This window comes from Seriola dumerili, unplaced genomic scaffold, assembly GCF_002260705.1.
Source record: "Seriola dumerili isolate Sdu_G_001 unplaced genomic scaffold, Sdu_1.0 BDQW01000219.1, whole genome shotgun sequence".
Classification (NCBI taxonomy): domain Eukaryota; kingdom Metazoa; phylum Chordata; class Actinopteri; order Carangiformes; family Carangidae; genus Seriola; species Seriola dumerili.
Window position 1 is genome coordinate 8,419,770 of NW_019174474.1, and position 15,536 is coordinate 8,435,305.

Below are 15,536 nucleotides of genomic sequence, written 5' to 3' on the forward strand. Positions count from 1 at the left end.
TGCAACTTCTTACACTTTCCACTTAACCCCAGGCAACTGTGAGCCGAGGGGTGCATGGGAGCATCTCACTCATCTACTTTCTGTACACACATGTACACAACTACTGTTACACATCAGTACACAAACACCACACACTTAGAAAGCACATCAGGCTGACATCACATCCATACATACACATAAAGTTTCACACACATAAAAGCCTATTAACACACATGAATGCACAAACACGACGCAATTCAATGAAGCTTCAATACTTTGACACAACCAAGCAAACAAATACACACACACAAAATATACATGCCACATGTTCACTGCTCCAAGCAGAAAAAAACCCAGAGTGAGGTGTAAGGCAGGACTGAGAGAGGCCAAACAACACTTTATGTCTGTATACATTAGATCATCTTGTTTATTTCTTTTTTTATTTCAAACACAAAAACACAAAACATATGAAGGAAATATAAATGTACATGCAACTCCTCAATATTTGATGGAAAATTGATTGTATCTATTGATGAAAGGATGTTTTATACAAAAGAAATCTGTAGTTTTGTATCTCTTTTAAATACTAAATATACAGATTTAAGGAATGCTGATGTCAAAAATAGTCAAGAATTGCAATGTCAAAAGAGAAGTGCACTTGGTACAACAGCTTGGAACAAATTGCTAATCTAGTAAAGTGTGTACAGATAAGTTGAAAAGGTATTGCCCATTCAATATTACATGTTATATGGATAATTCAAACTATAATATTGGTTTAAGAAACATGTATCATATTTTTCTCAGAGTCTGAAGAGATTTATTGACCTTATTGCAGACAAAACCAACTTGTTCTCTCCGAGAGAGTTTATCATCAATCAGAATATCTAAAAAACATGTTCATGAAACTTTGATTTGATTGATTTCATTGTTATAAATATGAAGTGTGATTTGCTCATTGTCATATTTCTTATTTCCAGCAAATAACATGAAATTTGACTTTTTAACATTTACAACATTTGAAAACTTATTTGTTTAAAACCATATAAGGAATTGAGAAGATGATTTAGTTCTCTAATGAGATTCGTTAAATGGCTATTTGAGACAAGAAGATTTGTGTCATCTGCAAAGAGCAATGTAAATGTGATATTAGACATTGGAGCAAGATCATTTCTATAAATAAGAAATAATCCTAGGTCGTAATATGAATCCTTGAGGTACAGCATATTGCATTTTTTCTTTTTGACTCATGACTGTAAAAACATATTGTTTTCTATTAGGAACATAATTACTGAGACACTTACAAACATGACCATGAAAGCCATACTGTATCTATACATTTTTGAGAGCAAAATAGCATGATTAATATCAAATGTTTTTGATGGGTCTAAAAATATACCTATTGCATACTCATTATCTAAAGCTGTATATACAGTATACTATAAGAAAGTTCTAGGAGTACCATACAAGTTGAATGATTTTTAAAGAATTGATACTGATGATTAGAGAGAATATTGTATGTGCTCAAATGCACCAGGATTCTTTTATATTCTCTTACCAAAAAATTGCACTGGAATATTCCACCTTGCATTGTCATTTAGATTAACTCTCCTTGCCACCTTTCCAAATGAATAGTCTCTGCTGTGAACTGTGTGACAGGGCGTGCATATGTGCCACTGCACATCCATGTCATTTGTAGTGTAGTGGGTTGGTGGGTGGAAGGATGGGTGAGTTCATCATAGACTGCTGCACTGTACATATGCTCGAGTGCATATTATTTCTACAGTAAGTGTCTGTTTGGATAGCAGCAACATTGTTTCAACATAAATTAGAGAATAGAAAGGATACTTCACAGTCAGATCTAATTATGTATGATATCACAGGTAGTTGTGAAGATACAATACTTGACTACTAATGTAGTGCTTATGCAAATGTAACCTAATACCTGTGTGTACCTGTGTTATTTCTTCCCCAGTTTGATTTGAGAAGAAGCAAGGAATCCCACACACTGTCAATCACCTGGACTCACTTTAATTTCATTTTAAAATTTCCACCCAGAAAGCTTCAATTGTTTATCTTCAACACCCCATCCAAAGCTTCTAGTGAACACAGACATTTATAGAACTGAGAAGAGAGCTACTGTTGCCGAATGCACATTTTAGCTTCTTAGGTTGCCATTCAATCAATGTTTAGGCCTTAAGATCATGTTCTGACACAACAAATGAGGTGTGTGTTGTTTAGGCTGTTAGAGATTCTAGAAAAGAGTCAGCAGGTGGTTAAGCATTTTCAATAAGGGCCTCAAAACTTTGACACCAGTTGCCTTAAGAAATGCAAACAGCAACACTTAATCTTTTTTTAAGACAAAACTGAAATCCTAATTATCTTGCATTCAGCAGTCAACCTGTTACTGCCCTCATTATGCTGTAGGACTAATATCGATCTGTTGGCAGCACTGGGTCCTGTTGGCTTTGATGGTGTATTTAGCATTTTCTCAAATGGCAAGGGGACTTTTAAGACTGTTTGTCATGTATTGGTGGTACTCCTTTGCTGTGTGGGTTTTCTTGATGGAAAAGTGTAGGCCTTATTGTTTATTGCTGATGGTTTGGTAACAGTTGTATTGTCCTACTTGAAAAAGTTAAATAAACACTGCAACATTTGGGGAAAATTAGTATGCAATGCTGCCTACATAGAGGCAGATGAGGATGTTGATATCAAAGGCACATAGGCTGTGGAAAATGTAAGCCAAGGTATACTACACTACCTAGAGGTAAACAGTTAGCCCAGCTCTGACAAAAGTCAAGCAATTTATTTTTCAAAAGCTCTATATTGTTTAATAGGTGTAAAAAACAACAAATGAGTCATTGTGGTTTAAGGAGCTGTTATCTTATAGCATTCTGGCCTATTGAATTTGCCTGCTTTTTACAGTGTCATAAACCAAACAAAACTGAGGTCGGTCTTGGACATACTGGTGGGTATTTTGCTAACTAAATATCAGTTTGTTTAAATAAGACCGTGTTAGTACTTTATCGACCACAAGCTAAAGCAAGCAATAATAGTAGGTAATGTATTTACAACTCTTAAGTTACATATCCTACATCTTTTCCCATGAACCTACAAATTAGAATAGTTAAATTTAGTTAGATGGTCTTGAAATTACTTTTCATTAGTGTAACAATAGTACACACAGAGTATAATTTTTTTTATTACTTGAGTAAACTGGATTTATCAGCAATCAAGTTTGGAAAGACCTTTGTACTCAGCCATTGCTGGCAGGACAAAGCTTTGTCCTTCCATCTATATTCATCCACATATTCTGACTAGTTAGAAAAAAACTCAGTATATGCTCCATCGATCAGGACTCTTGACATTTCCACATTACCACAAATGGATTTTCTTTTTCTTTTTTTCTTTTACAGAAATTGGCATTTGAGGAGGACACAATAACTATATATATGGAATTTTGTAATGTGGTGGCCAATGTCAAGTACTGTTAAGTAAATGTGCTCAGAAGTGTGACTCAGTTGAACACAAAATTTGATATGATGTGAAACTGTTTTTTGCTCTTAAATAAGTAAAAATGACAACTTTGAGCCAGCAATATGAAAGAGGCTGTCTAATGTGTGACTAATAATTTCTCTTTACTGCAACATACTGTGGCCAAGGCAAATGTAGGATGAGGTCCAACATAAGTATAAAGAAAAACAAATGTCGAGAGAGTTAAGTGACCAATCATACAGCTTAGTGTTTTGTACCTTGATGTCTGTGTGTCACAGTTACTGTGATGACTTGTGTAAAAGCAAAGCAGAGAGTGCTTATACTGTGAGTCTCATCAACAGAGCTTTGTTTGGTAGCTAACATGAAGGTCTGAAGTATGCTTTCCATGGAGGCAGTTCAGTGCATAAGTATTTTTGAAAAACTCTCACTCCCGTTGTAGGCTTTTGGGCAGAATCAGGTCTTTTTTTCAATCTCATATTGATTATCTAGAGTCAAAGTCCAGGATCAATAAATTGTCCCTTGTCTACAAAGAACATGAGGAAGGAGGAAGAGAAAATGTTTCGTCTTTGCCAGAGTAAGAATACAGTATGTGTTTGAGGTCACACTGTAAAATGTCAGGCTGTAAATTATCAGGTTTTAAATCTTTCATGAATAGTTCCTGAAATTTTGAGAAGAACAAGAATACTATTTGAATTTTGTCAACAGGTAATCAACCACAGCAACAAACGTAGCCGTGTGATGAATATAACAACATGACTAAAAAGATCCACGGCAGCATGACTCACATTTCTTTTAAAAGCAAGCCAAACATTTTTGTGGGATGGAAATTGGAACTGGCTCTATTGACAGCTATTGGCTTGAAAGTAATCTCACCCTTACTTATGTTTAAATAAAGTATGTGAAGATTGTACATCAGAAACGTAAACAGATTTTGAGGAGATGGTATGAAATTTTTATCTCAAAGGTGCAGAATAGAAGATTTCTCCTGCCTCACAGCACAAAATACCCTTCAACTATCTGAAGGGGGTTGGTAGGATTTCTGATCAATCCCCATGACTCAGTTATTGCTTCTTTAAAATTCTGGCTCTCAAAACTCCCTTTCAACCTGTACTCACCAACAACAACAACAACCTTGACACTAACTGATCAGATACTTTAGTTCTCCATGATTCTGGATTATTGAGGAGACACCGCTGAAAAAAAAAAATAGAATATTTCATACATTGTTTCCTATACAGTGTGGGAAGAAGAACAGGTTATCCATTGTTTTTATGCTACATTATAGATCAGCAGCCATATGGAATCTTACATAAATGTGTTATCACAAACAAGCATAGGATTTGTGTGTGGTGTGTGCCAGTAGAATTAAATAAAGATTTACTTAGTAATTCCAATGCTTTGAAATAAGTGAAATAAGCATTTTCAAAAATAACTTGACTTTCATACTCAACACGAAGTATATTCACATGGGCTGTACACCAAACATACAGTGCATTTTAAAAAGGACACAATTAAAGACACACAGGCTGACCACAAAGATTGCAGGCAAAAAAAAGTAGTCACCTCAAAGCAGTATTGCAATTTGCAATGACAACCATCCATCGTAATATTCCAAGTCGAGTACAGTTGGTTTTTTATCAACCTCAAATTGATGCATCATTATTTGTTTATACCTCTGTGGCTGGAGGTTTGTGCTTGAGCTTTTGTAGCTTTCATACAGTATCTTTTGCTATCACTGAGGTTACTAAAACCTGAAAAGTTTCCACACAATGGAAGGACCAAGGTCCGTTTTTCACTGCAGACATGACATTTTCGTTTTGGCTAGCAGCGCTTCGATGAGTCATTTTGAAAATGACTAACGTTCCCGTCATGGATGTATTTTTGATTTTGCTCTCTTCTGTCAGTTCACGTTCGCATGATGTCTGGTATGCATGTATTGCTTCAGCATGTAACAGCTCACAAGCTTTATGTACACAATCTCAGTGACAGAAGCAAATAAAGGGATGCTTGTCCTTTTTTTCAAATGCAAATGCTGCATTATTCAATCTCCCTAAAACAACAATCAGCTTTTAAACACAATAGACCTTTTTCACAGCAGACATTTTGACCTGTCACAGTAGGAAAAGCACAGGTGGAATCAATTTAATTAATGATGGCTGCATTTCATTTAGGTGAGTCACTTTCAGGGCTCTGGTATTGTGTTTGCTTACTCACTGACATAGCTTACCACAACACATATTGGAATGGAGCCATCAATAATATTATTATTTAACACTTGTGCTTTTTCTGTATCGACAAGTCAGCCGGGGGAATTTGGGCTGTGTGGGTACCAGGCTTATGTTTCCGACTGAAAGAAATGATCCACTCCAGCTTGCAGTATAACTGAGTAGCTCCCTTTGCAGTTGTAATAGTCCTTTGCATTATTGTGTGGAGGAGTAATGGGCATAAGGGATCCATCCAGTGATCCACAGCACTGATAGCAGCCTCATCTCTCTTCAAAGCTGTCCAGGATCTCCTGCAGTTTACCAAATGGCAACGGCAACCCTCCTCTTCGGCTCCATGATGTGGTGTAAATGTGCTTGCTCTCTGTCTGAAAGAGGTTGAAGTTTTCTTCAGGGGATATCGAAAGTGTAACGCCACATGCAAAAATGTGCAAGCCACTGGTCATCTGTGTATGTCCCAAGCGCTGTTGTTTCCCACCACTGCTGAGATCAATGTCTACCCCGTATTGCTCTTAGGGGTAAAATTCCTCCTTTATTGTCTGGTCCTGCGCTCTTTTGCAGCTCACAAATGGCGTTGTCCTGGCAGTTTCAGATGTTGGAACAGCCTGTGCATGTATATTAGTTCTTGTAACATTTTTGTTTTTTTAGCCAGCCTGTGCGAAACAAGTCCGGCAGTTGTCTGGTGACAGACTGATGTAATAACTGTCCACAGGGCCCATTGACCTTCTAGTGGAAGTGACACAGGCAGTAACGAAATCTGAACACAAGTGCTCAGCTGGACACGTTGGAGACACATGATAGACACACGCGTAAACGCAGATGTGTCTCGGCTGTCCACTTGTGTTCAGATCACCCAAGATGCATGTTAATGCCAGGTGTAAACAGACTGTGAAGAGGGTCTATTCACTGAGCAGCCCAACTCAGAGATAGAGGAAAATACTCTGGGCCAGTGAGAAAAATACACTCAGATGACATCAGAACTTACTGAGAGGGCACATTTACCTCCATGTCCATCAATAATAATACATAGTAAAGTACTTTAAAAAAAAAAAATGTGCATTTAATCAGTAGTTGGCACTAGAGACAGACATAAAAATAAAACATGGAGAGATGGGGGGAGATAACGTGCAGTAAAGATTCCTAGCTGGAATTAAACTGGCGACGTTGCGATTACACAGCATCAGCCTTGCACCACAGGGATGCCTGAGTATTCTTTTTCACACTGACTGCTTTTGTCGGAGAGTTCCTGTGTGTGGGCAGTGCCTGTAGTGCACGGTCTTACTGGGTTTTAAACCTTGGACCCTGGAGTTATAGAGGATCCCACAGAGAGAAGATAATGATGCACATAGGCCTGTTTCACTAAGGAAATGTGGGTGGAGGTGGGGGTAATGTGGCACTATATCTTTTTCTCCTCTTCAAAAACAACACTTATGCAAAGAGGAGTGATAACCAGTTATTGATCAATCATTTTGTGTTTACTTTCTTTTTCAGCCAATAACTAACACAGTGTTTTTTATAAATGACTAACTGTTGTCATTAATTGATTGGCAGAGGTTAAGGTGTGTGATTTTTCACAGCGCAAAGTCAGCACATTAATTATTTAATGTTCATTACTGTGTGGAAAAAATGAGATTGAATATGTCTTGCAGATATGAGCATGGGCTGCAGAAGAGAAAATACTTTAAAGCTAATTTGCACATTTCAACATAATAAATATTGTGACATTATTATATTATATATAACATGTTAAGCCGTGTAGTAAATTTTAGGCCATAGTTGTTTTAAATTTAAATGGAATTTAAAATATTTTGACTAAATCATATTATATTTCCCTTCCCTGAAGGCTATACCAGGCTGCACCAGTATATCTCCATTCAACACTTGCTTCTCTCTAAATCCTCCTCTTTTATGTGAGTGAATAGAAGTGAATAGGGCACATTTTTCTCCGCTCAAAGCAATAGAACAAAAGGGATTGAATGAGTTTTGTAATTCTTTTGGCTGAACTACAAGAAAAAAAATGTGCCCACCAGAAAGGGGGCTATGGCTGTCTGAGGTCTGATGGGAGAGAACCATCCATCCATCCATCCATCCATCCATCCATCCATCCATCCATCCATCCATCCATCCATCCATCCATCTTGTTAAGGATCATGCAGGGAGAGAGCCATCTCCAGCAGAAAACATATTTACTACACATACATACATAACAATACAGTATAGAGTGAAGGGTTTAAATGTACTACTAGAATAGTTGCTGCCGTGTGGATCTTTTGTGTTTGCTGCTTGGCTCCCTATAGCTAATTGTGGGCTTTGCTAGCTATATATACATTTATCTACATCTAACTGTATTTTTCTGTCTATTTCTTTATCACTGCTGTGGAAGTCAGTCACTAGTACTGTGAATGGGGCTGGGTCCTCAGTTTACACTTAGGTTTATGGCACTTAGAAATTAATTACATAGAGAATATTATGTACACATTTTTTTTTTTCCGGAGAAGAGCTGGATTTAAACTTAAAGAACTAGAATATATATGTGAGGAGGTGTGTGTGAAAGCGCCTCATGCTCCCCTGTGAAGCAGGACGTGTGAAGAACAGTGCTGTAAATAAAGGAGAACTAGAGAATTATTTATTGTGATATTGTTTATTGTGATATTATATAGTGTCATTTTATTATATGGTTTATTGTCACCATATAATGTTGTCACTCATCTCTGTCTTGTGAATCAAGGAGCACCCAACATGGTTAAATGCTGACCCTAAAGATGTATGCTGAAGGCCACCCGCTGTTCACTGTAATCGTGTGGAAAAAAAGTGAATGGGGAAAATTATATTGCAAAATACAAACTCAGTAATTTTTCCTTTCAATGTCAAATTTAACTTTTCCTAATATGTATTGGAGGCCATTCTGAAAATTGTTCCATTTAAAGTCATTAGAGTTTATGTTTGGAGGAGAGTGAATAGAGTGCTGCACGAATGACATATTTTCATGGGCTCACCAGGAGGTTAGCGTCACCCTGGTTCCCTCAACAAAAGGCGTTGCGATGCGATTTTTCCATTGGCTTTAGGATGGTTGCAGAAAACATGCTTCGTGACAAACAATTTATGATACTGCCACACCTTGTACAGCAGGATAATCTTCACAAATGAACACCACTTCTCGAAGCCTAAATATAATCACTAGAGGTAAAAAGCTAATGTTAGGCTATAAACGAACTACACCATGGTCGCATGACGTAACCACCGCTAAACTTCCAACTTGTAGTTTGATTCAGCTCCTACCTCTTCTACAAAAGCCTTTTTACAAAGTCGACGAGGCTGTAAAGGCGGACTGATGAGTAGATCTTTTTTCGTGTTCGCCATGATGACATTTAACATCCCCGACAACCTCTGCAGTCTCATTTAGACACTTGCTAGCAACTGACCATTTTTAAGACATGTAAAAGCTTAAAATATGAGATGTTTACTAATGTATGTTTTGTCATAGGATAAAACGTGAAAAAGTCTTGACCTTCTTTTAACTTTAGACTTTATTACTGGCATCTAACCCATTCAAAAAACCATTAACGTTGGGATGAGGGAACCAGAAATTCAAAAATGCTGACTGATTTTTGGGTTTTATCTCTCATTCCTGCAGCACTCTATGGTGCCAATAATCTGATGGTAATGCCACAGATGCTACATCAGTGTTGTACTTGTCTGTATTGCATATATGTCTTATTTTTTATTTCCATTACTCGCAGACATAAGCTGTGCCACAATCCTGTCAAAATTGTTTGCAGATATAGTTGCTAAAAAACACATATTGGCCGCTTTATCGAACACAATTATGTTCATTTTTGGCAGACGTGCAGATTTGGAGTGAAAAATGTGCACAATTTGACCATTTGTAATTGTTCTGGGTTGAAATTGCCTGCATGTGTGTTTACATGGTTAGTGTGTCAGCCATTCTGAGCCGCTGGAGAGTCCAGGGTGTGTGGTGCCGGGATCTCTGAGTTAATAGATTTCTGTCCCCAGTGCTTTTAGCTGTGTTGATCTCCTGCTGACGGTTTCACACTCAGCTTTAAGCACAGAGATGGGGAGGGGGTGGGCGGCTTATAATAGAGCCTCCTTAACACTGCAAACATTGGGTTAATGTACCTTATTACTCCCCCATTGAGCTGACTTTCACTTTCCATTCACTCGCAGCTAAAAAAGCACCCCCGAAATTCCATGTCTCGCACGGCCCATTGATATTTATGCTTGCAGACGCAATTTGTTTAATTCCACACAGAAATATTTGTATCTTAATTTCCTTCCTCACTGGACGTAGGAGGAACAAGGGATCCATAAGAAAAACCTTGTGTTTTTAATTATACTGTATGTTCTATCTTAATTTCCTCCTCTTGTGGCCTGCGCTCTGCTACTGTACCTCTTCTTTCCAAACATGGATGCTCCCGGCCTCTATTGTTGTGCTCCGCTGTTTGTTGTGCTTCCCTTGTGCTCTTGTCTCTATAATGTTATTTTACGTTTTCTGCTAAGCATCACACAATACTTCTTCCACCACGCTGCCTGCCTCTCCCTCCTCTCTCGTATCTTTCTCTCCCTCTGTAGATATTTGTGTTTCTGTATCTGTGCCTCTCTCCTTCACTCTGTTTCCTCTCATCTCCTTCCCACACACACTCAGTGTCCTTGTACTGTGGGCAGTGTATATGTGCACAGAAGCACTTGAGACAACTTTTTTTTTTTTTTCATACAGGCAAGCCACTTAGCAGCTTTATATAGCAACTACCCAAGGAGGGGATTAACAGCAGGAAACATCAACAGAATGGCTTGCAGTGAAATAGAACACACACTCATACAAAACTCGCGCACACACATGCAAACGCTCCACGCTCAATGTACTCCCTGAGCCTTCGCCAACCACACACTGCACCCCTGCCATCCACCTTAGTATGATACATTATTATGTTAGTCATCCAGCAGATGCTCTTATCCTTATGGCATTGTAGCGTACAGTATAGACCAGCTCTTCATCACACAGAACGCACTGAGCATATTTGAGCTTGTGAGCCTCTGACTCGCGCGGTTATTTGATCACATCTTTTGTCTCAGTCAGGTGAGGCAGATTCTGTCGGCTTGGCGCTCATGGGGCATCGCTCACAGCCGCTTTCCACTTAACTCGCCAGATCAGAGAGAAGTCGCAGACGTTTGCAACCTCAGCACATGCAGCGTGCACTCTCGCCTCTCTCATCTCTCACTTCACAAACACAGGCTCAAACACACTCACACACACACACACACACACACATACACGCTCAAACACACTAGTACATTCTTCATTATCATTCCAGAGCTGATAGGCTCTAATTATCTGCCTTGGCTCTGATTAGTCTCTCTGTAACAAGCTAATTAGATGGAGCCTTGTAAAATCATCACCACCATTACCACAGAGACATGGCTGGGAAAGACACCAACAAGCAGGAGGCAAGGAATGTATCTTGCACTGCTCCCCGCAAAGATTTGATAGTCAACTAAATGTTAAGTGCTGAAGCTCTGATTTCTTTTTGATTAAGTGCCTTTTAAAGCCCTCTACTTTGCAATAGAATCTTTATCCTTCCTCATTATTCATCACGAAAGGATTGTTCCGTCTTACAGGGCAGGATGATCTGGCTTAAACTGCATAAACTGCCGCTGTCGACATTTTAGGAGATAGCATCTGAACATTGATTAGTTTCTCTGCCCCCACGATACAGTGGCTATTTATCCAAAACGAACGAATCGTCAGATCTGAGTCAGAACTTTTCTCTCTGCAGAGCAACTTTAAAGCCTGAGCAGAAAGCTAGATTAATTCTCTCCTCTAGCTTCTTCCTCCCTCTGTTATTATCCCTCTAACAATCCTTTTAGGAGCTGTCACACACTTTATAGCTATTGTGTTTCAGTTGTGAACACTCCAGAGCTAGTCTGGTGTGCAACACATTGTATTTTCCATCAAAATGCATCTTAACTGTAAGCCAGTTAAAAAAGAAATAGGAATTGCGATCTGAGCATCTGTTTCCTGCTTTCCAACTCATTTGAGCGAACGCTAGGTGCTGTGAAAGATTTATTATAGCAATTCGTACAGTTTGAAGACTTCATATCATTTTCTGTATGCATGTGCTTCTCATTACCAACATATAGTTTTCTATAGTCGGCTGTAATTGACTTTGGAGAGACATTATTTTTGCAGAATATTAGGGAAACCAGCAAAATAAAACTGGTTTGTACAGTGACAGCACATCTGTTGAGTCAGCCCTCAGGGCAGTGAAAGGATGCATCACAAACTCCTGCTGCTTTTGTCTTGGATTAAAAAGTACATTTATAGCCTGGGGTCACACACAAGAGACCTTTTACATAATGGGATTTGAAATCCATAGTTACTTTTAGCCCTTAGGTAACTCACCTCAAGTGTGCACTGGCGTGTGTGTGTGTGTGTGTGAGAGAGAGAGAGAGAGAGAGAGAGAGAGAGATAGGGACTGGAAAAGACATGCTAATGTCAGTTCCGTCAAGTGTGCAAACATGTGTCTGGGTGTGACGGGACAACTTGCCTTTATGTCAAATCTTTGTGCTTGTGCTTATATCTGTGTGTGCGTGTGTTTGCATATGTGTGTTTGTCCTGGCAGGGGGTCCTTCCTTTTTGGGGAGAGGCAGATGGCCTCTGTGGATCGCAGCCTACTGAACTGGTTGGCAGCCCTTCTGACATAATCCTTCATGCTACGTTGACACAAGATCACAGCCAATATTTGTGAAAATAGTGTCTTAGCTCACAATTCTGTGACTCGCTCCAGTTTGCAGGAATAGATTCTGCACAAAAGGTGTCCTAGATCGAGACCGTGACAGTGTCAGAATTTTTTTGTGCACATTGTTTCCAGATTGTGTCATGGTATTTAATGTGGATAATGATCCTCTACTATCAGTTCCAGCAAAAGGCACGCTACACGCTCCTGTCATAGAGACTGCAACGCAGTTGTACACTGCTTCTCTTTCAGCCCTGCTGTGCACTCTTGCTGTCTGCCCCAGCTCAGGGTGAGCGAGTTGGTAATTGGATTCCTGGAATCTTCTTATTCTCTCCACTGAGGCAGTGTGCAGGCGACAAAATGCCTGCAGCCATGAGGCATCATCCCTGGGCCCCTGTGGGAAGATCAAGGTAGCTTTACACGGACTTGGTAGATGAGACTGTGGCTGAGGCTCCCTCCCATGGGAACCTGGATATCTGGATGCATGTATGGGATCCTTGATGGAGAATGGATGGATGACATCATGTCCACCAACCTCCACCACTGGCAGCTTTCCCGACATCCACTCACAACATTCTTCCCAAACCCGGCAGCTAGGGGGAAGTAGAGGGAAGTGGAACAATATGTGTGGTAATTGACTTTGACCGAAGCTCTGCAGATACAAAAATTACTGAGATATATTCTAATCCTGCAGCATTATGTTTTGCCATCTAGTGGAGAACGCTTATGTCTCACATACCTGTACCCTTAGTTGACTCGCTGCTTGTCGGTGCTTTGGATTCCCCTGGCTGCTTGTCTCCCCTCTACACACACAGTTACATGACAGCTGTCACTTTCAGTAACCAGAGCTCCGTCACTATCTTTGCGCCATCCCCCAGGCCCAGACTGGTACCTGAACAAGGTGAAGCTGAAGATCATCGATGTCAATGACAACGTCCCTGAGTGGAATATGAAGCCGTACCCTTACCAGGCTGTAGTGTCCCCTGAGGCCCCAGCAGGAGCATTTGTCTACCAGCTCCAGGCTCACGATGGGGATGAGGGCAAAAGCGGAGAGGTGGAGTACTTTTTGTCGGATGGTAAGCTTTCCACTGTTTACACACACACACACACACACACACACACACACATACACACACACACACACGAGATGTATAAGAGGAAAAGGTATTAAAATAGGTTTTCTTGTTAAAATAGGTTGACAGGCTGTAGAGCCTTCGAAATAAATCCATCTAGTCAGACACCAGCACAGTCAGTCAGACAGACAGCCACAGGCGTTCACACATTCATTCATGCATTCATACACTCTTTAGGTGTCCATTAGTTTCTGTGTCTCTCTGTCACCCTGTCTCTCTCTGCCTCTGTATCTCCATCCCTCTCTCTCTCTCTCTCTCTCTCTCTCTCGCTCTCTCTCTCTCTCATTTTCTCTCTCTTCCTTCTACACACACATATACACACATACGAAATCACAGACACAGCCAGAGGCCTTCACACATTTGTTTATGCACTTATCATGCACTCTTGTCTATCTGTCTGCTTCTCTCTGTTTCATACACACAGAGTCATGCGAACACACCACACACACGCGCACACACACACACACACACACACACACACACACACACACACACACACACACACACACAGTGGGCTTTTGGAAGTCAGCCAGAGTAGTAGACCCCCTGGTGGTTGAAGGGATAGAGGTTTGTTGGCATGTCAAAGATGGGGGGATGTGCTAATCTTGCCAACAGGGCTTCACAAAACACTACCAACTTCCCTCTGACTCGTGTTAGTCCATCGCACAGCTCCCTTATGTGACTTAAACCACAATTACCACAAGGTACCCATGCGCTATATGGCCATGCTAAGAACTCATATAAGTATGTCATATGTACAAACTAAATAGTTTCCCTTCAAAGTAATCTAGACCCAAATTCAAGATTTCACATGTATTAAACAACCCTCTTATCTTGTGCTTAACTTTTAAGACCTCAAGAGGATGGGAGGAGTTGGCCTTTTGATGAGTGAGGTCAGCCTGTCTGACCCCATTTTTTAGTATTTAACAGTACTGAAAAAGTTATTTAGATCTTTTATTTAAAGCTGCCCTGTGGAGTTTTCTTTAAACAAACAAAAGCTAGTGTTTGTCATTTAAAAACATTTTGTGGATCCTTGAGGTCTAACAGATGTGTTGACTGCATTTCTTTTCTCATTGAAAATTTGCAAAGCACATTTTTTAATTATTCAAATCCTGCAATTTTTTGCAAGTAGTCCTCTTCTTCTTCTTCTTCTTCTTCTTCTTCTGCTTCTCTGCCTTTGATTTCCGTTGCATTTATTTGCACAGCATTACCACCGACTGTCAATCAACAGAAAAGCATGAAACAAATGGCAGAAAAGTGTGTTTGGTGGCCCATTTGCTTGCATGCATGCACATACATCGTTGTGCAAGATACACAGAACAAACAAAATGTGGACTCACTCATAAAACCCTGCTCCATAGCACTACTAGTGGTCAAAAATGCTACAGGGTACCTACTTAATCATAAATCAAGGTGCTGCAATCTTTCTAGGAGAGAAGTATCCAAAGTGACAGTATTCACCATACAGCATAATGAATATGGCTACTTTATAAAATGCAAGTCATCAAGGACAAGACCCTGGAAACAGCTGTCGATATGTCTTTTGTATATTTTTCATCATTAATAGGAGCCAGTGGACTTGACACTAGGTGATACATACAGGGTCGGGAAGTCAGACAGACTGAGACAGATTAACACAATATTGGTTTTCATCTTTTCCTGGTATTTATTGGCAAAATGAAAAAAATATAGAATAACGTCAGTCTTATCCTTTAAAGATGACTGCAGGCTTTTAGCCACTCGTAACAGTACGGAGCATTGTCTTTGTGAGTGGGGCCCTGTTTTGTTCTAGTCACATGCAGCCTCATGCTTGTCCACAAACATGTCATGGTGATAGTTTCACACTATGAAAAGAAGGTTGCAAGCTACCAAACATGTAGGTACCAAAATGTTTTTAAAAAATCTAGTTTACTGACAACCTGTTTAACCTGCAGTGTAATTAATAGTTCTCTCCCAAG

At 39.8% G+C, this 15,536-nt stretch overlaps 1 protein-coding gene across 1 annotated transcript in view; it reads left to right on the forward strand.

Annotated features, from left to right (window-relative positions):
- Positions 1-15,536, forward strand: part of LOC111228656 (neural-cadherin-like) — an 80,799-nt gene that overhangs the window by 12,190 nt on the left and 53,073 nt on the right. Inside the window, exon 2 of the mRNA XM_022754651.1 lies at positions 13,324-13,521. Within this exon, the coding sequence (XP_022610372.1) occupies positions 13,324-13,521 (198 nt within the window). The remainder of the gene's footprint in view (positions 1-13,323; positions 13,522-15,536) is intronic.